Source organism: Stegodyphus dumicola, chromosome 5, assembly GCF_044657685.1.
Source record: "Stegodyphus dumicola isolate Sdum_Otavi_A_Nest chromosome 5, ASM4465768v1".
Classification (NCBI taxonomy): domain Eukaryota; kingdom Metazoa; phylum Arthropoda; class Arachnida; order Araneae; family Eresidae; genus Stegodyphus; species Stegodyphus dumicola.
Genome location: NC_140772.1, coordinates 199227750 through 199249390, shown reverse-complemented (window position 1 = coordinate 199249390; position 21641 = coordinate 199227750). Strand labels below are relative to the sequence as shown.

General features: G+C 33.2%; 1 protein-coding gene across 1 annotated transcript in view; it reads left to right on the top strand.

Moving 5' to 3' along the window:
* LOC118194458 (uncharacterized) overlaps nt 1–21641 on the top strand; it is a 293435-nt gene that overhangs the window by 9439 nt on the left and 262355 nt on the right. The window contains exon 2 of the mRNA XM_035365633.2: nt 902–1049. Coding sequence (XP_035221524.1) covers nt 930–1049 — 120 coding nt within the window. The 5' untranslated portion in view covers nt 902–929. The remainder of the gene's footprint in view (nt 1–901; nt 1050–21641) is intronic.

The window sequence follows — 21641 nt, the reverse complement described above, 5'->3', positions numbered from 1 at the left end:
ATTTTCAAAATGACATTTATTTAAAATAATTCTAATATCTTTAATTAATCATTAATAGCTTATTTTAATTTAAACTAAAAAAAAAAAAAAAGAAAATTGTAAAAAATTTCAAAGTTTTTTAAAAAAAATTTCCAAGTGGGTTAAAGTTTGAAAATAAATAATGACAACCTAGTCCCTTTCTCCTGTTCATTAAATTTCTCTTCAACACATAAATAAAAATATGTGTGTTTGTATGTTAATAATTCTATATTAATTCTATGTAATTTATTTCTTTATTTCTTACTGCAGCTTGACAATTGATGGGTTTTGATTCTGATTAAGTCAGTAGTTTTGTGGAGAAATTTTTAGGGATTTTTTTTATTGCAGATTACAGATGCTCAGCAACTAACTGAAATACAATCTAATTTGTAACTCATCAGTTCCTAGAATATGATTTTTCTCGATCACTCTTTAAGCAGAAGGGAATATAAAGAATTGTTGCATTCTGCTGTGTCATGATGGAAGTGGTTGCCATGCCCATTTGGCAGGTGGAAGTTCTATGATTTGAATCCTTTAAGAGCGAATTTGATTTTCCTCATTTCTTGCTAGGAAGAGAAACAAACATATGCCTCTACAGGAACATAAATTTATTAAAAATCTAAAGAAAATTATAAAATTGGTAAACTTGCTTTAGTGTTGGAATGGCATTGATTGGCATTCTTGTATCAATGCATTTTATTGTAGTGCTTAAAACTATAGTTTTATAAATTAAAATTGAAGAAATTTCTGTTTTACATCAAAATTTAACTTAATGAAAACATAATTAAGTTTAATGATGTAATATAATATTTCTGTCTTATTTTTCTGTTTAATTCTTGTTTTCTCTTCAGTTAATGATATTTTGCTGACTTTATTTTTTCAGGAAAATTATAAAGGATGTGTGCATAAAAATGACTTCCCTGAAAACAGAGTGCAGAAAATTTTCCCCGAATATATTCAATAAAAGCAAATGTCAAAATTGCTTTCGAGGAAAAGATGCACATTCATCAGAGGCCCTGGAAAGCAATAGGGTAAGTTTTAAAACTCTTGGAATTTATATTGTTACATTCTTATTATGATTTTCTTAGTTATTTAAACAGCACTAAAATTGCCAAGTTTTAATTAAGAAGAAAGTTCAGAATTTACATAGCAGATAACTCCAGTATTGAGGAACTAAAAGTTTATCAGATCTGATGGAGAGAAATGGATCATCTCACAAAAAATAGGATAAATGATTAATGAGTCACAAAAAAAAAAAAAAAAAAAAAAAAGCTGACTAAGTCTTGTCATGCTCAAGTCATTGCTTAAACCCATCCTAATTATACATCTGTATCTAAAACACATTTGTATAATTAGCATTTATCCAGATTGTGGCTTACTGGAATGATGAACCACTTCAACATTGCTTCTTTAATGAGCTTATGTTTGGCCTTTACTAACTTTTTCCTCATGTTCACATTTTTTTTTCTGTGAGGAGAAATTATCAAGTCTCACTTTTCTGTTATGACACCAACTGTGTATTTGAAGGAACTCTAGTCTGGGTAAATAGCAGTTTAGCTAAATTCATTTTCTATTTTTCAAATAATACACATCATTCGTTTAATACAAAATGCTATACGTTTGCTGCTGAGACACCGAAATTTACTCAGTATGGGGTGAAACAAAAAAGATAAAATAATATGTGATGTCTATGCTTCAGCAAAATATTAAAAGTGAAGATAATTTAATCACTAATCTGTTAAATATGCTGTTACTGTTAAAGAGGTATTTACAAAAATACTTATTCTTTTCAGAAGGTATGCTAGCCAATAACTTCTGTAAAAATGGATGAGTTCTAAATGCATTACCGTTATTAACATATCAAGATCCATCATCATTTTTCCAGGCAATGTGTGTAATGGAGTTAGTGTAATTTTATGTTAAAAAATTATAAATTAAGATTTTTCTGTCATAAAAGCCTTTTCAAAATTAAAACAAGCAATTTTTAAATGCCTTTTCATTCTTATGAAAATAGCCAGAAACTACATTACTGGAAGAGCAATGAAATTTTATTTTTACTACTGTTTATCTGCAACCGCGATGAAATTTTATTTTTACTACTGTTTATCTGCAACCGCGATGAAATTTTATTTTTACTACTGTTTATATGCAACCGCCTCAAGGTGTGGTATGCTAGTGGAAGTAGCAGTGTATCTTGAACATGTTGAGAAACATAACTGAAGTAAAGTAGGAAGACCCCCCCCCCCCCCCCGAAAAAAAAAAAAAAAAAAACAATATGTCAGGATGAGAAAAATACAAATAATTTAAAGAAAGTAGTGAAAAACCTGGTGATTTATGTTTTGTTTCTTTTATCATGTTAATCAGTGACTGAATTATTGGAAGAGGGATAAGGGTAAAAAAAGAACATTGTCTGTCAGTAGTTGAAAATTTCGAATTGGGAGGAACATATGCTGTTACTTGAAAATAAAACCTTTCTTATAAATTTTAGGGTAATTTATTGAGAAATTAAAATGCAGGAAAATTAGAGAAAGTTGATACATTATTACTCATGTGTTTTCAGGCATTGCAGTGATTAGTATAATGGATGTAGACTTAATATGAAATTAGTCATATATATGTAATTGTTATGAGTAATGCCCCTTATGTAGTTTATATACATGGTAATTACTTGTGGGATTTCTTTAGCATTTAAACAGTATAATTGTTATATTTGGTATGATAATAAAGCTTACTTTCATTCTGCAATTTCATTTATTACAAATACCTGATTATAAGACCTTACCAAATTATAGAACAAAATATAGCAAAAATACAGGAAGCTTATTTTGAGGTAAATATGGTACTTGTTGCTAAATGCTTTTTTTGGAAGGTCAGAAAACAGAAATATTGAAAAAGTTGTATGAACTGAGGAATTGTAAATTGCATTAATTTGGCTCTTATAAACGCTTTTATGTCTTTGTTAATATGTCTAAGAAATTACAAAGATAGCTATCTGTATTGTTGATTATATTAATAAGATGTTAAATACAATCACCAGATTGTAAGTTAATCACAATCACAAGGGAGAGCTATACACTGCCAAGAAAATGGGAGTGTGCGAAATAATTCTTTATTAGCTAAGAGGGAGAGCAGTATGGAACTCTCTTTGCTGATTAAGTTGGGCGCCAGATAAAATGTTCCAAAAGAGGAAGATAAGCAAATTGATTATGGGAATTTTTCATTTTGTTCCTTCACTGTGAAGTGTATTTTACTGATTTTTTAATTACATTTCAAAATGAAATATATTAAGTAAATATAATATTAAATTCTGCCATTAACGCCAGTCGCCTTCAATAATTATACTGTTAGAATATTATTTGATGAAATTTTTAAAACTGTTCTTTTTTCTTTTTTAATCCTTTCATTTAGGTAAGAGACGGCATCAATTTCTTCCGTTTACTGATCATATTAACTAGCTTGGGTATTTATTTGATAGTTACAAGGTATTTTTACGTTTGCATCCATTTCTAATTTGAGTAAACATTTATGGAACTGATATTACTAAAATTATTGTTTCTCTTCGCAATGTACACGATAACCTATATACAGAAGCTTAAGCTTCCAGGCGACCTTAAAAAAAAAAAAAAAAAAAAAAAAAAAAAAAAAAAAAAAAAGGAAGACCGCTTGGAAACCGCAGCGATAAAAGATGACGTAACAAATGCCATCTTATATCTTAGTTTTTCCTTGCTGGAAGAATCAGAAATTTGCACATCGGCGGTAAACCTTGCGTAATACTTTGACCTTGAAAGTTTTATGCCGTAAGTCTTCCTTTAAAAAGTGTTGGGGACAAAAGAAATTCGTGCCGAAGTAGTTTTTGTTGATATGGTTTATTCACTTCTTCTGATTGGTTAGTTGTACAGTTACCAGCTATTACATACGAGATAATTTTACGAAATTGCATTGTGTAAGTATTATAAGTGCGATTGATAATCATGCATTTTCTGTTAATATGACAAAAAGAAATGGATTCGGGTATTCATTTTTTTATTCCTTGAAAGTAAAAGTAGGCCATTCGTAAAATGCAGACATTGCTGGAGGCGGAGCATTTTTTGTAAAAATTTTGGGATTTTAAAATATGGATAACAACAAAAAACGTGCTTGGCCCTAGTATTTCGCATTCGATTCGATTCCCGGTGAACGGTTTGTTTTCATGGGGTTTCTCGGATGCTTTCATAAGGGTGAAAGCACCCTTATATAAGGTGACCGCTGTTCGAAAATACAAACCTTCATTGCGGTTCCTCTTTAGGTAATAAGCGAGGGCACAGAAACTGAAGGTCAGTTTCCTTCTTGAAAAAGGCGACCTTATGCTGGGGTATCGGATGTCTTTTTTCAAGTTAGAAACTGATCTTAAGGTGGACCTATCTTTATGCTAGAGCATCCTTCTTCAAGTCCGATTTTTACTTTAGGAAGCTGCAAGTCCGATTTTTACTTTAGCATCTTTAGGAAGTCCAGGACTGTGGATAAAGTGCCTGCATCTTATCCACAGTCAAAAACGCTGAATTTTAATAAAGTTGCCCGTACCTTTAGAATAAGGTGGCGACGTTGTCGTCGACTAGAGCACTTCGCTGAAGGAGACTCGGGTAGTTCAGTAAATTATACCTTATTTTCATTCAAATCACAAACTGCTATACACATAAAGGGTGAAAATGGTGCAATCTTTCATTTTTTTTTTTTTTTTTTTTTTTTTTTTTTTTTTTAAATCTGGAAAGAATAAAGTAAGGCGGATATTGCTTTAAGATGATTTTCAGGGAGTTTTACAGGTGGAGTAGTTAGAGCCGTGAAAAGAGTGAAGCACTGGCTTCAGGTTAATAGCTAGCAGAGGAGCCAAGTTAGCTATGAAAATTTAGAAATTCATTTTTAAGAAAGAACTTAGTTATTAAATTTAAAATTTGGAACATATTAAGAAGTACCCGAAGAATTTTATGTTATTAACAATCCAGCTGAACTAAGAATTAATAACATTAATTTTTTTCTCAAAATTGCTAATGTTTTACAGCACTATATATATATATATAGAAATAAATTATATATATATATATATATTGGTTCGTAATAAATTTAATGCCCAAGTCTATAAAAAGTTAATAAAATCTATTCTTATCCCAAGAAATAAAACAAAATGCTGAAATTTTCTCAGAGGTCTTCGTACAGTATCGCAATATCTCACAGTAGTTATATTTTGAACTATTAAAATGTAAATAGAACTCAATTCAAAAACACAGGGAAAGCTAATCCGATATCACCGCGAATTCGCTACAATCAATAACATCACTAAGTAAACAACGGAATTGAGATTTTTTCCTTCTGCTAAGTTTTTTAATCATGCACGAGAACATTCTCGTAATTTTCTCGATTTATCTGGATAGCAAAAGAGTACAATTACGAGATATCTTTTTATTAAAATGTTAAATGCGCGTGCTCCTGCATTTTAATTTTTCCCGCTTAGCTTTCTCATCAAATAAGTCTCGTGATGCACTGCACGGGGATATAAAATAATTTTAATCATAATTCTCCTAAAAATAGCAAATTAAATACAAAATCCGTAACAGTATTATTATAAGATTAAAATTTATACTTGGAGTTAATGTATTGAAGTTAATTTGCCCTTGTTTACACTAACATATTGGGCTGCATAGTCTAAACTTTCTTAGAAAGCATTATGCTGCTGACGTCAGTAATTCTGTACTATCTCCCTTTTAATTTGGACAGTAAATCTTATTGATCTCAGTTCACCGTAACAATATTTCTAAAGTCAGCTAACTAAATGCGTACGACGACGCAACTGCCGACAGTTTTTGCAACAGACTTATCACATAAATGTTTACTCGAGTAGCATTGGGAGGCTAAATAAGAATGTTTAAGAATAAATTATGTATCATATTTGAAAAATTTTGTTTCATTTTCTGTATAAATGCGTCGTTGAATAAGACGCGTAGTTCCAGGTTTTATATTGTATTCATATTAAATTTGCCCGGAATTGTACGGTCGGTCCCGCTTGCAGTTACTTCTGGAGCAGTTTCACGTACTGCTATACAGATTAACGGAACCAGCTCATTAGTCAGTCTCATTCTCTGAAAAGACTGGAGTGTAAACAATATTTTTCTATTTTTACTTCCTTGTACGAAGTAAAAAGGAAGTATTCTAATCGCGAAAAGTGTCAGGCAGCATATTTCAACGAAAATATCCATTTTGACCCCTATCGAATGCAATTTAACGATGTTTTTGCGTAACATCTGTACGTAAGAACAGAGAAAAAGACTCTTTTCCTCCAGAAAAATTTTAAAACTGCTTTAAAATGAAATCTGAAGATAATTTTTCGTGGTTGTCTGTACGTACGTACGTATCTCGCATAACTCAAAAACGAGTAGCCTCAGAATGTTGAAATTTTGTATATATAACATGTAGACGTGCACCTCGTATTTTGGTTGCAATCGGCCGCACCAAACGTGTATAAATATATTTATATATGTATCCACTCTGTTACCCGGCTGTGATCTCAGTTTCTTTACTCTTATATGTTTGTAAATTATGCATTTTTTGCTTTAAAAATGATTGAATTATGTTGTTCTTATCGTCCGGTTAAAGTTTTTATGCCTTTAGGAAATTTGCAAGCAATATTTGTAGAATTATCAACAATTTAAAAGCTGTTTAAGTGCGGTTAAGCTTAATTTTTAAATAACATGGTGGACATATTTGTTTACATTTGAAACAGCAGAATAGTAGATTTTTTGCCAATCGAGAGAGATTAAGCTTCACAACAACAAAGATAACGCCTTCATTTATTATTGCGAATTAAATTATGCTTAATCCTTTCTGGAATTTTTTCGAGGAAATAAGTGTTTAAAATTTACTTCATAATTTTTAATATAGATATTTTGAGTTTTTATGTATTTTTGCCTTGTCGCGAAGTGAAGAGCTGAATTGATTGAATGAGAAATACTGAATTGTCTGTGAAAAACTGTTTCTTTTTGTTTTGTTTGCTTAATTTCTTTTATACATCGTTCTAGATTTATTATAGTATTTGAATAGAACATGTGGCAACGATTAGGTAATTCTTCAAATGATATAAATTTTGTGTATTCTGAGTTATAATATGAACCTAGCGCCAGAGAGTCGCTGTGGTAAACAAATGTAGTGAATTTTAAAGAGTGCATTTATTGTATTGTGGTTTATGCACTATCGACGAAGTAGATTTAATTCAATTCAGTAAGTTTAAATTAAATGCAAGAAAAAATGGGTATAATTTAATATTCCGTACAGAGCCCACCAGCGGCCGAGCGGTAAAGACGCTGAACACTGGTAGTTCGGTCTGAGGTTCGAATCCCGCGAACGGGCTGGCTGCATGGGCGTTTTCGTGGTTTTCCCCATGTGTAACGTGTATACGAGCCAGTTTCCTTAGAAAATCCTCCACGAAAGGCATCCCTCCCTTTAGGCAGATAGCCCTTGTGTGCTTTGCCATAATTAAATACACCATACACACCAATATTCCGTACAAGGAAGTCATGTGGTATACACATCAGATTTTCTTTTTTCTTTCCTTTTTGGGTTGTTATATTGTTTGTAATGGAGCCATAAAATGAATTGTTTAGTATGAGTACCAAATAAATAAATAAATAAATAAAAATAAATAAAAGAATTTTATACTTTTCAATTTTTTTATGAATGATTTAAGACCAAACATTCTAGCTGTTTCTAATATAACTGATACTGATATAAAAGAACATATATTTTTAAAAGCTTTGTTTCGCTCTTTTTCTTCTAAAGTAACCGATAGAAAATATATATATATATACGTTTCTTTCCGAAGAACTATTAAAAACCATCGTTTCTGGAAAAATTGAACTCGCAGAAAGAGAAAACATTGAACGGTATAAAGCGGTTGACTTAACTATAAGAAAAACTGAAATGAAAACATCAAAATAAATTAGACTGAAGACTTATTTATTGGTGTGAATAGAAATAATTTGTGAATAGAAATTATTAAAAGCATTTATAATCGCGAAATTTAACGCACTGAAGTCCACAGAATTAACTGATGAAGCGGGGTAAAGAAAAAGCATGAAGCGACCTTAAATTTTATTAAATTTAAAAGAGTGCTTATACTGTAGGGATTTGACAAGAAGAATAAATTATATTAAAATTTTATCTTGACAGCCGCTTTAGTGGTCGTAGAATAGCTGACGTATTTTATTCGGCTGAAGTTCAGGTGTTTCTTACAACAACAATTCATTCGACTGATATGCCTGTTTAAAGATATGCTTGTTTTAGAGCCTACTTCTTTAATTAATCGATTACAATAAAACACGTGGGACTATTTTCTTTAGGAGGGATACGTTCGTGGAGAATATACAAAAGGAGCTGCTTCGTATTTAAGTTAACACATAGAGAAAGTTCGAAAATTGCCAACCCCTTCGCCATGAAGCGCACGAGGACTAGATGTCATTGTTACGCACTTGGGCACTTATGAGCACGAATTTTACCCCCTCCTCCCCAAACTAACAAACAAACAAAAATCTGAATGGTTTTAGATTTTAAATTACGTCCGAAGGGGTGTTTTTTTAACGTTTTGTGTGTTACCTTTATTTATTAAATATCATGTTCTTTGCACTTAAACCATAAAATTCAGTTCAACAGCAATGACGTTACGACACGACGAATTCCACACGACGTTTCACACAGGATGTGGCTTTCCCAGCCTAGGAGCCTGTAGAAGTGCCTAGCACCTGAGCCTTTAACAGCAATGTCTCAAAAGAATTTTAAAACTAGCAGCATATCTATAGAGTTCCGATATACAGTTCTGTGCGCTGGAGATAAAAAGGTTTTTCTCCCCGATTGCTCGCTTTTAAATTGTTGAGTTTGTTAATCAAACATTCCTAAAGTTTTACAAAATATGAAATCGATAATCAAACAAATTCCAAACTTCAAATTTGGGCTTTCAAATGCCCATATTCGCAGTACAGCTGTTTGCCCCTGAAAAGTAAGCTGAAAGTTGAACTTGAAAATGTTCCATAACTGTTCTTTTCACGCCGTCATCATAATTAAATCACAGAGTTCTTAGTATAGTTTAGAGAACAGCTAATATTTACTTGAAACTAAATCTGGGATGTAAGGGGAAGTCAATCTCCTTAAAAGCCACATTGCTTCTGAATAGAATTGGCGCGTTACTAGTTTTGGATTCCTGAAGAGTAACTGACCCATCTTGCAGAGACTTTCCTCACATGAAGTTTTCATGCGGAATGCGCAAAACAATTTTAGATAGTTCCAGTTTTGCTGATGTTTCACATATAAATATAAGCGTATAATTTTAATGACTTTTAATTTCCTATTACTCAACATTTCATCCTAGACATGCGCAATATTTGGTGATGTCAGTGCTATCAGTTATCGACCTTCAGAAAAATTATCTCCTATGGATTCTCGACAAATGCAAAATTGTTCTTTCCATTCTGTCACTGTAGAATAGGAAGAAGAATCATGTACATCATACACATGATCCAAATGTTATTATTTTTTTTTGTCTTTGTTTTATTTCTATTCAGAAATTGAATTATAGAACAATACGCAATTTTAAACGTTTTAAAAGAAATTAATGTATTATGGCCCTCCCCCGAATTGGTCAGACGTATATAGGGGTGCGCATTTACCTCTTTGCCTCAGGTTATAAAAGCAGGGCAGGCCTCTGGGAGCAATACAGTAATTTTAATTTCATGTCCATAAAGGTCCTATCGTATGAATAACGTGCAATGTTTTCGTTAAAGTTTTTTATTTTTTGCTTATTGCGTTAGTTTTTTTTTTTTTTTAATTTTTATTTATTTATTTTTATTCCCTGTTAATTTTAGAACTCAGGAAAGTGAATGATAAGGTTATTAAAAAAAAAATATATTGCCGTTTCGTTTCAGTGCATGATCCAGGCGTTGGATGAGATAATTGATTAGTGAAGATCGCTATTTATTGAATACATTTTGCGGGAAAACGGCGGTACCTAGAACCACCAGATTTTAAAGTATGTGCACCTAGAACCACAGGAGTATGTGCGCCAGACGTTAAATCATCGAGTGGTAATTAAAAAGTGATGAGTATAAGAAGTGGAAAAACATTAATAATACTTAATAAAAAAGTTTAGATCTTTTTTTAATATTTTTAAAATAAAGCGTATAATTTTAATAGCATTCTCAATCAACCTTGAAGAAGTGATGATTAAACTGTTTATTGTCCTCTTCAACTTGAGCTGCATAATTAAATACACGCTAATCAAATATATTTATTTTTTTTATTAATTGTTTCATCAAGATTTGATATACCATCAGCTGGTTTATAAACAATAAATTTGCTAAGGACGTGTTTTTTTAGATCCTAAAAAAAATTGTTTCTTTTCTATAGCCTTTTTGGAAATTTATTGTTCTTTCATAATGGGCTATTTCCTTACTTTTTTAATTAATTAAACATGTGTATAGAGAGAGATAAGAGATTGATAATTTTATTGACGTTTGAAAGGATGGAGAAGCAGAACGAGTGAGTGGAACTTGTTAACCAAAAATATTAAACGTTTTGTAGCGAGGCTTAAACGTTCTTCGCTTCAAAAAATTATTTATAGCGTCGCAAGATTTAAAAAAAAAGGGAGGATAGGATGCGGTGGAGTAAAATGATAAGGGTGAGAGTACAGAATAATGCCTTCTTTATATTTCATATGTTTCGGATAAGCTTCGGAGAAGTTTAGGTAACCCTGATATACCCCATTTCCGCTTCCATCCACCCCTTTGCGCTTAGCATTATCTTTTTTTAGTGCATCTCCGAAACTTTTAATAATATTAACATCAGATTTTTGAGAAATTATTTTATGTAAAATTATATAGAGTAGCGTTTTTACTTCCTTGTACGAAGTAAAAAGAAAGTATTGTAATCGCGAAAAGTTTTAGGCAGCATATTTCAACGAAAATATCCATTTTGATCGCTATCGAATGCAATTTAACGATGTTTTTGCGTGGTATCGGTACGTAAGGACAGAATAAAAGACTCATTTCCTCCAAAAAAAAATTATAAAACTGCTTTAAAATTTATTCTGACGAGAATTTTTCGTAGCGTCTGTACGAACGTATGTACGTACGTACGTATCTAGTATAACTCAAAAAAGAGTAGCCTCAGAACGTTGAAATTTTGTATATAGGACTGCTATAACATGTAGATGTGCACCTTGTATTTTGGTTGCAATCGGCCGCACCAAACGTATATAAATATATTTATATATATATATATCCACTCTGTTACCCGGCTCAGTGATCTCAGTTTCTTTACTCTTATATTTTTGTAAATTATACATTTTTTTGCTTTAAAAATTATTTAATTATGTTGTTTTTATCTTCCGGTTAAGGTTTTTATGCATTTAGTAAATCTGTGTGCAATGTTTTTAGAATTATCAACAATTTTAAGTAGTTTAAGTCCGCTAAGCCTTTTTTCTGACGGCGGCCATTGATTGTTTACATTTGAAACAGCAGACTAGTGAATTTGTTGCCAATCTAGAGAAACTTAGCTTCGCAACAACAAAGATAACGCCTTCATTTATTATTGCCAGTTAAATCATGCTTAATCCTTTCTGGAATTTTTTGGTATAAATAAGTGTTTAAGATTTACTTCGTAATTTTTAATATAGATATTTTGAGTTTTTATGTATTTTTGCCTTGTCGCGAAGTGAAGAGCTGAATTGATTGAATGAGAAATACTGAATTGTCTGTGAAAAACTGTTTCTTTTTGTTTTGTTTGCTTAATTTCTTTTATACATCGTTCTAGATTTATTATAGTATTTGAATAGAACATGTGGCAACGATTAGGTAATTCTATTCTTTAAATAATATAAATTTTGTGCATTCTGAGTTATAATATGAACGAAATATAATACTGTTAAGTGAATCTAGAGCCAGAGTGTCGCTATGGTGAACAAATACTATAGTGAATTTTAAAGAATGCATTTATTCTATTGTGGTTTATGCGCTGTCGGGGAAGTAGATTTAATTCAATCCAATAAGTTTAAATGAAATGCAAGAAAAAATGCGTATAATTTAATATCCCGTACAAGGAAGTCATGTGGTGTACACATCAGATTTTTTTTAATAGATCCATAAGTGAAACCTTTTAATTATGGTCACCACCTCTGAAAGTGACCAATATTTATGGGTATGTCATGATATGTCGATGATATTAGGTATTTTTACTCAAAGTGCAGTTATTTTTTAATTAATATTTTAGCCTCTGTCAGATGTTGATACTAGTTCCTGTGGTTTTAGACGGCTGCATGCAGTTGTCGTCTTTAGTAAAACACCAATTTAAAAAAAAAAAAGAGTAGCAATTACTTGACTGTATTTACATTTTTACTTTAGTTGTTTGAATGACCGATGAATTCGGTCATTAATGTTTGGTCATCAATACTTGATTGGCAAAAATTTGCCCATTAGTAAAGCATTAAACACAATATTGTAGATTTGTAAGCTGAATTAAGTCAGCCCACGGCGGCAACAAATTAGGGACGCTTTCTCTTAAGATATTCTCTACATAAGTTTATCTTTCAAGATAAATAAACCGGGAGTACTTGGATTTTAACAACTTACGGTTTCTGTTTTCGGAGACTGAAAGGGTTGGCTGCGAAGGGTTTTGAGTGGTTTTTCATCATGCGCGTGAGGTGAATGGAAGCCAGTTTTTCCTAGAATGCCTTCCGTGAATACAACTGTCCTGAGACCTTCAATCCTCGAATGCATTGCGTAATAACTAATCGAAATTTATAAAAAGTTATCAACTTCGTTCCGTAGCGTTACCAGAGTCTCAGTTACTTGCGTTGCACGAGTACTAGCCCACGAATGGCTGGGATTGAAGGTATTAGGACCAAGGTGTTGGCTTACGGGAGTACCTTTGCTAATTAGGAAATTACCTCCACATCATAGTTAAGAGATATGAAATGAATCAGAATAAGCAATAGCTAAATAAACGAAAGAGAACCGTTACGTGTTTAAAGATCCAAGAGATGAAGAAGTTTCTATGCTAGAAGTGCGTAATATATGTGGCATCCGGCGTCTAAAGGAACTGGCTATTTAAATTTTTTATGACTTTTATGAAAGATTGCTTTCGTGATGCCCTCCACAAAAGCATCACTACATTTAAGTAGATAATCATATCGTGCTTTACCATAAACAATTCAAGTATTGCTTGTGACCTGACTTTTATACATGCAGACCCGTGCAAGTGTTGACATTTTGATAAAGAGATTTTCTTATGTATATGTCGTCTGTCGTTTTGCAGGACGTTTTCCCTTCCTGAACGTAGCTTTATTACGTAATTATATTATTATCCTCATCTTTAAGTAAGCAAAATATTAAGAAGGAAAAAAAAATAAATTTTGAGGAAGCTATCATTTAATACGTGGTTCATTCCACCAGTAACCTCATACCGCAATATAGAATGAGAGAGAGTGAACTTCACCCATCACATCGTCGTGATTCTTGATTCTAATTGCGGTTTATGCGAGCCTCGCATAATGAGCGGTAATGTCCAACAATGTATCCAAAATGAATGAGCTGTCGAGTGGCAAGGAATGCTTTACGTCGTCTTTTACAGTTAAAACCGGCCATTATGCGGTTCTTTGTCTTTCGTCCGTTGGAACAGCTGTTTTACGTCTCGTCCCCTCGTCAAATTACTTCCTTGATAATAGACCGAGTCATCGACCCATATAGTATCGCAATTATTAAACCTTTATTGTTCATCCTTTCGCTGCTTCGACGTGTCTTTTCACGATCAGTGTATGTATAGTTTCGGAAATGCTGAAAGGTTTAAATGGGTCAATGAACTTTTAAGTGAACATTTGAACAGTTGCTCCATGCACGTAAATTTTCTTCCTGTCCAGCTACAAAACGGCTTTGTGTCGGAGGAATGTTATAGGATACCCATTGTCAATATTTAGGTTTTTGCAATGTGTTCGAGCTTGGGGAATAAGCTGAGTTTTGCTTCGTATTTGAATAGACAGCAAGTACTTCCTGAATTTTTGTGTCGCATCAGCTGTATATTCAGTCGTTTAAAATCATGTTTAACTATGTTCTGTGTTGTCCGATTGTTTGAATAAGGTTCTTTTATAGCGTATTAGATATTCACTTTTTTAAAAAATTTATTGTGTAGTAATGTATGTAAATATAATGTGTTTTTTCCGCATTGTATTAAATTCGCTTCCTATTTCTCTAAGGAGACAGAGGAAGGGAATCAGAGAAAAAGCTCTAAATTAAAATTTTCTTATAAATGCGCTGTTTAATCGTCATCGTAGTCATTGCTTGTAGCGGAATACCCGTATTTCTTGTATAATATGGAGGGGTACTCATAGAATTCTTTGAAAATTTTAAAATATTTGGCGAAATATCTTTTTTAAATAGTTTATTTTCCAGCGTACATTAATTTGTGCAAAATTAAACATTTGCATATTTTACCCATTAGTCTGTTTAAAAAGTTATTTTAAATTTTGTACTGGAACCTTCAAAGCGAGAAAAAAATGGAGCTGTGTTGCATAGCGATGTTTACAGAATTAGGGGAAAAGGAAATTTAATTCTTATTTTGCATTTTTATGAAAATGTGTAAATGACTTTTCACTATTAAGGAGCGTAATAGACCCGCTTTTACCAGAAAGAAGGTCCTTCTAATTTATCTTGCCTAGAGTTCTGCCTTTTTGTTTCTTGAACATTCTCACATACCGAATGAGAACCTTACTACTTCTATAGACATTTGTTTGATCAATGTATTTGACGCTTAAGGGAGTAACTCCAATTTTCTTGATGGATGATACACTTAATTGAGCAATCATGATCTTAGTTTTGAATTATTATTGTTATTATTATGGCGTCAATTTTACTTAATAGTATGACATCTCTACTGTCATCGCAAGACACGATCTTGTAATTGACAGACCATACGCACTTCATCTTGCATCAGCCTGCTTTTGTATTTGAATTTCTCTATTTTCCCTGTAGAAAATGTTGGTTCAAAAAATCATAATATTGAAAATTTGCATTGGAGGAAGACCACGAAAACCAACCATGTAGCCAACCCGTTCGCCGGGATTCGATCCTATGTCGAACTCTCAGTGTTCTGCCGCTGGTGGGCGTGACGAATGATAGGAGAAGCGGCATTTTGACATGATTGGTATAGATGTGGTCAGTTCCCTTGAAAAGTTTTCTCCGTTATATTTTCGGAATATTTGCTGATTAAAAAAAAATAGTATTTTTGTGGTTAGTTTTCAAGCACATCAGATGGAAATAATTCCATCAAGAATAATCTTTTTTTTTTCCCTTCCTATTAAGAAATTCATTGATAGATATTTCCGAAAATGACTATTTGAAACAAATTAATTGAGTTCAGACATATTTTGGTTGCTTTACTGGAATCTTTCTAAAATTTTTAGACCGTTCTGCTATTTACCATGCATTTGTCATCTAATCGACTCGGCAAAATTTGGCAGTGGGCGAAGTATGAGATTTTTAATTTATCTTCCGCGCGGCTTGGGCATGTATGTGCTGTTAAGGGAATTAATTCTGAGTATAAATGTTCAGATTCCATTTTTTTTTTTTTTTCACGCGGATCAATGTACCATTATTCATTTTATTCCCTTCCATGTAATTCTTCTCTGCTGATCTTGAAATGTAGTAACTGAATACGGATATTTTAATCAACAAAAGTAACTGTTTAAGGAAATGTTGAAACTTATATAAAAATTTCCCCGCTTGTACAAAATTTAGGAACGCAGATAAAAACTATCTGACTTTCAACGTTATGCAGTTTTCATTCGAGGTAATTTAATAATTCGGTGTTGAAGTTTGCTGTGGGGTGGAGAAATAACGTGTAGGAATGTGAAGGTCAGATTCTTTTCCGAGTATATAAGCTTTCCGAACGAATGGGTCGATAATTTGACCAATATACACTGCAGACTTAGTTCAACCTTTACAGACCAGCCTTGGAAATTATTTATATTGTCTCGTCCTAAATAATCGATCACAAGCGCGCGACTGATCGATAAGAGACTATGTTTGACTACGTAATCCGTTATGAGATCTTAATCCGTCGCCACTCGACCTGCTCATTCATGCGTCTTATCGTCCCTCAGGCTGCAGAATTCTTCGGCTCGGGTCTCGGTTCCAGGTATCCTCGTTAGACACTTTTCTTTTTCTTCCTAATCTGACTGGAATGTAGCGAGTATGCCTCTAAAACAAGAAGAAAGTCCGCCTTCTTTCTTTACGCGAAACTTAGCTATTCACTGCCTCCACTTTAGATCAGATTTACAATGAAACGAAGAAGATGCATTCCCCTTTTAATTTTCGTAAGTAATTTCCCACTTTTGGCAATGACATACTTACCTAATTCATTGCAGTGAAACATCAGTAATTCTTATTGCTTTGAGGAGGGTACGATTGACATGCCTAGATTGTTTGTGTGGGCTCGCGGGGTAATTTGGTTGATAATCTGTGTGGAGAGGATTAATAATAAGAAGATTACTTGTCGACAAGATAGAAACTGATGAGAATTTGCTGCCTTATATTGCCATACTGTTTTACTTCAGTAAGTGACCCAGTAGAAGTTTGTCGGTTTTTGGTATATATTTTATGCAGTCATGGCTTAAAAAAATTATAATGTGACTTAAGAATTTGAGTCCAATTCAATCGCCAGTTCAAAGGGTTTTTTAAACATGCATAGCCGCATTGTTAAATGTACCAGTGCATCAAAAAAATCGGCGTATGTACACTACGGAAAAAAAAAAGGGGGGATACAGTTCTATATTTCCCGTTCTACTGTGCTGATTGACGAAATTTAACTTGCGTTTTTCATGCCTCAAAAGCGCGACTTAGGTAGGTATTTTGACACAAAATCGGGGTTTTTCTGAAATGACATGCCATTTTTTTCCATATTTCAATTTTGCGACTCAAATTATGGCAAACTGTCAAGTTTTGTAAAAATCGCGCGAGTAGTTTTTAAAAATAGCTCTCAAAATTTTAAATTCAATTACGTATTTATTAATATCTCTCTCTCTCTCTCTTTTTTTTTTTTTTTTGTTAAACTTACTTTTCTTTTCGTATTTCGAAATTTAGGTTCATTGCAAATAAATTTCTCCAATTTTTTATGATTTATTTTTAAAATTTGTATTTCGAAAATTTTTATAAATTTTACGAAAAAAAATTTGAATTATAACCTATAACATTTTTGCCATCATCTAAGCAAACCTACAAAAAAATTAGAATTTTTTATTCAAAATATTCTAAGATACAGGGGAATTTACATTTTGGCGCGTTTTGAAATTTGGCGTATTTATTATAAACGATAATAACGAAAATGTGGTGTACGCAGTTTGTTAAAATTATTTAAAGTATGAGCGATGACTTTTTTTCTCGCTCGTGCATAAAGAAAAAAGGCAAAGGAAAATAGGTTGCTATTAAATTAAGAAGTTCGCCAAGTGAATTATTCTTGGAGTAAACTGAAAAACATTCCCCAAGATAAATTTCTTAATTTCACACCAGAAATTACAAAATTTAATATCTAGCCATAATTTGAGTCGTAGAATCGAAATATGAAAAAAAAAAAAAAAAAAAAAAAAAAAAAAAAGGTATATTATTTCAGAAAAAGTCCGATTTTGTGTCAAAATACAGGGTTATCCAAATTAAACTTCCCCAACTCAGAGGCCTGTGCAGAGTGTTGTATGGGTCATAATGTGATGAAATTTTAAAAACAGACACTTCAGATCATGCGCTCGAGATTTATTAAACAAAAAGCAATTAGTACAAGAAGTTGCCGATAGGTGACGCTGCAGATCAACAAGACATTCTACAGATGTTCTATATGTGTGCCGTGGTTCTCCACAACTCTTTCCATTCGCAAAGCAGTGTGTTCCACAGCGGAACGCAGTAAGTCCACATTAATTCCACGAACATGTCGAATAATTGCGTCTTTCAGATATGCCAAGGTTGCTGGGTGTTCTCGGTCGATCCCGATCCTTTAAGAATCCCCATAACCAAAAGTCGCATGGCGTGAGATCAGGCGAGCGGGGAGGCCAAGCTGTAGCTAAACAGCGGCTGATCACACGTGCATCGGTAAAAGTTGCCCGTAACATCTGTTGAACGCCACGAAAAATATGGGGAGGTGCACCATCCTACATAAATATCGTGTCCTGGAGGCGGCCACGTTGTTGCAGTTCAGGGATCACAAACGTTGTCAACATTTCCTGTTACCGTTTTCCTGTGACAGAGCAGGTTTTGAACCCTGTTGGAGTCACCTCTTCAAAAAACTAAGGCCCAATAACGAATGTTGCAGTGAAACCGCACCATACAGTAACTTTTGGAGTGTTCAAGGGCACTTGATGGATTGCGCGCGGGTTTTCACTTGCCCAAATGCGGCAGTTGTGCGTATTCACTTGACCGTTTAGCTGAAAATGGGCCTCATCCGTCCAAAGGATGTTCCACGGCCAAGCAGTATTGACTTCCATTCTGGCAAGGAACGCAAATGTTTCCCGAACTACAGGATCCCCGTCGGACAGCTGATGACGACTATGGATTTTATAAGGAAAATAACCGAGGATTCGACGCATCACACGCCAGACGGTCGTGTAGGGCATATCAACAGCACGAGAAACAGTTGGCACACTGACAACACCATGTGGCAATTGGCTAGTGGGGTCCACGACCGCCAAAGCAACGTCCTCTACGCGTGCAGATTCCACAACCTGTCGTCCTTTACCTGGTAAAATTCCCAGCTGTCTCGTTCTTTTGATCTCCTTCATCATGTCTCGTAGAGCGCGTGGTGTTATTGGTCCTCGGCGTAAGATCTTCAGCTGAGGGAATGCTCTTATCGCAGCATAGGAGTTCTCGTCTTTCTAGTAGAAAAGTTTCACTAACAGAGCTTTGTCTTCAGCGAGCTGGAAACAACTGCCTGTGCAAGGCCTGTCTTCCACTTTTGTAGGGCTCGTCTTTTGGATAAGTTGCGCAGAAGCTTTATTTCTGCAAATCACGTTGCTGCAATATGCACATTACTAGTGTTACAGCGCCCCCTATCGGCTACTTCTTGCACTAATTTTTTTGTGTGATAAATCTCGAGCGCATGATCTGAAGTGTCTGTTTTTAAAATTTCATCACATTATGACCCATACAACGCTCTGCACAGGCTTCTGAGTTGGGGAAGTTTAATTTGGATAACCCTGTACCTATGTTAATAAATCTAAGTCACGCTTTCGATATGTGGAAAATGCAGTTTGAATTTCGTTGGTCGGGACCAGTAGAACGGGAAATATAGAACTGCCGCATTTTTTTTTTTTTTTTTTTTTTTTTTTTACCGCAGTGTACATATATTCTTAATGTTGAGAAGTGTTTTTGCATGGTTTTGCATAATTTAACACATAATTCTGCCAACCGGACTTTATTGAAATACGGACCACATGAAATCATACTTTTTACATATTTTTAAAAAGAAAACGACACGCACTTACCAGCTAATAAATTATGCTTAAATTAGAAAAAGGAAAAGAAATATGTAAACGATTGTAATTAATGCCGTTTCTCATTTTTCGTAATATCATTAGATTTTATTTGCATGTTACCAACACTGTTAATTATTATACCTCGGTGCGGAATGATCATACAGTGTAAAAGTTTTGATATTATCCACACTATAAGGATGAATACAGATGTACTTTTGATTGGATGCAGGAATCATCTGGCAAGCGAATTATGTAGCAAAACATTTGCGATGGTAAATTAATGTGTTCGCAGCTCGTTGTGAACATGCTTTTTTAGTAAACAATAATCGTCATTCTAAATTTTCTGTTAAAAACTTTGTTGAAGCTTGGGAAGATTATATTCTTGAAGGGTGACTGTAAAATGGGATATTCGACCTTTTTCTTATCAGAGGCCGCAGGCCTTTCAGTAATATAGATTAACAGTTCGAAACCTCAGATCAATCTAAAAGTAAAACCAGTGTGTATAATGACAATAACCTTTGTGCGCTATTCGTTGCTGCCGGTTTTAAGCACTTAACCTTTGTCAGAGATTAGCAGTTGCAGTTGCAGTTGCAGTGTTGATCGATTCAGATTGATTTGATGAATTATGGTCATGTGTCTGTTATACCAATCATAATAACAGTTTTCAATCTCTCCTCTCCCCTCCTGTTAATGTTATTCACTATCTTTTTCATCATCCTGAACTTGCATATGTGGAATGCATCTCTAAATTATGAGTTGTTTGTAAATAAGTTGTCAGCAAATTATCTGAAAACATCTAAAAAAAAAAATTACGATCTGTTATTTCAGATTACGGTTTAACATTAAGAAGCTTTGATTACTAGTATAGTGTTCACTGGAGTCGATTAAAAAGTCCATTTTTTAAACACTTGAAGAGACGTTTATTATTTTTAATAGACTGGTATGGTGTTCTGGTAAAATGTATTGATGTTTAAAGAAAATAATTGTTTCAAAACTGCTTCTGTGCAGGTCATCCAGTGGAATAAAGCATGCAGATGTTTTTTTTTTTTTTTTTTTTTTCTCTTTAATTTTATTGAAATCTAATCTGACAGCTTATAAAAACAGGAAATATATTTACGATTAACAATCTGTTATATTACAATAGAATTTTACCGATATTAAGCTTTTAGGATTTTCGATTATTAGGCTTTATTTTTGGTGTACCAAAAATAAATCTTAATTAAAGATTATCTGATAGTAGCATATCAAAATAGAACTTTCTGTTTAAAGTAAGAGTTGCTTTAGTGGAGGGCATTTTAGGAGAAACTTGCCAGCAATTCCGTTAGACTAGAGAAAAATATCTTACATCAGTCCCTACAATCGCTATTAACGGAACATGAGTTAAATTACCACTGTTTCACGGCTATAATCTCTGAGCCCTTAGCGAGTTTATGTACATAAGAAAGAGAAATGAAGTGAAGAAGTGAAAGAGAATTTGAAATAAATTCTTAGGTATGATGCATAAACAGAGCCTTAGAAATAATTATCTTTATTTAATAGTTAACTGTATAAATATTAGTAAAACTTGTTACGGTGAAAAGTATTTAAATATTGTTAAGAAATAACAGTGATCTTAAATGTTCAGTGAATTAAACTGATTTTTTTGTGACTTGTGATTTCTTGTGATTTTTGACTTGGTGGCATAGTTGTAGATAAAAAAATAAATAAATAAATGAAAGTTTTGTTTTTTCGATTGGCAACAGGCAGGTAGATGTATAATGCGTTGCGTTAAAGATTTAAAAACATGCGAATAATAAGAATTAAAATTTTTTGAAACTGAATACATACTTTAAAAATTACGCAAAACAGATGGCAAACATAAATAAGATTTATTATTGGAGTTGTAGTACAAGTTTTTAATAATCATTTGGCCTAGGAGTTATTTAGTAATTTGACTTCAGTAACGCAACTTTTAAAACTTGGGAGGGGGTGGGGAATTAACCCTTGAAAACGAAGAATTACGAATCATGTTTCTTAATAAATGTTTCTTCCGCTTACTCTACATGTTAGAGATTAAAAAGTTAGAAACAGAAAATTGTCGAGAAATGAACCCATTCTTTCTTTCGAT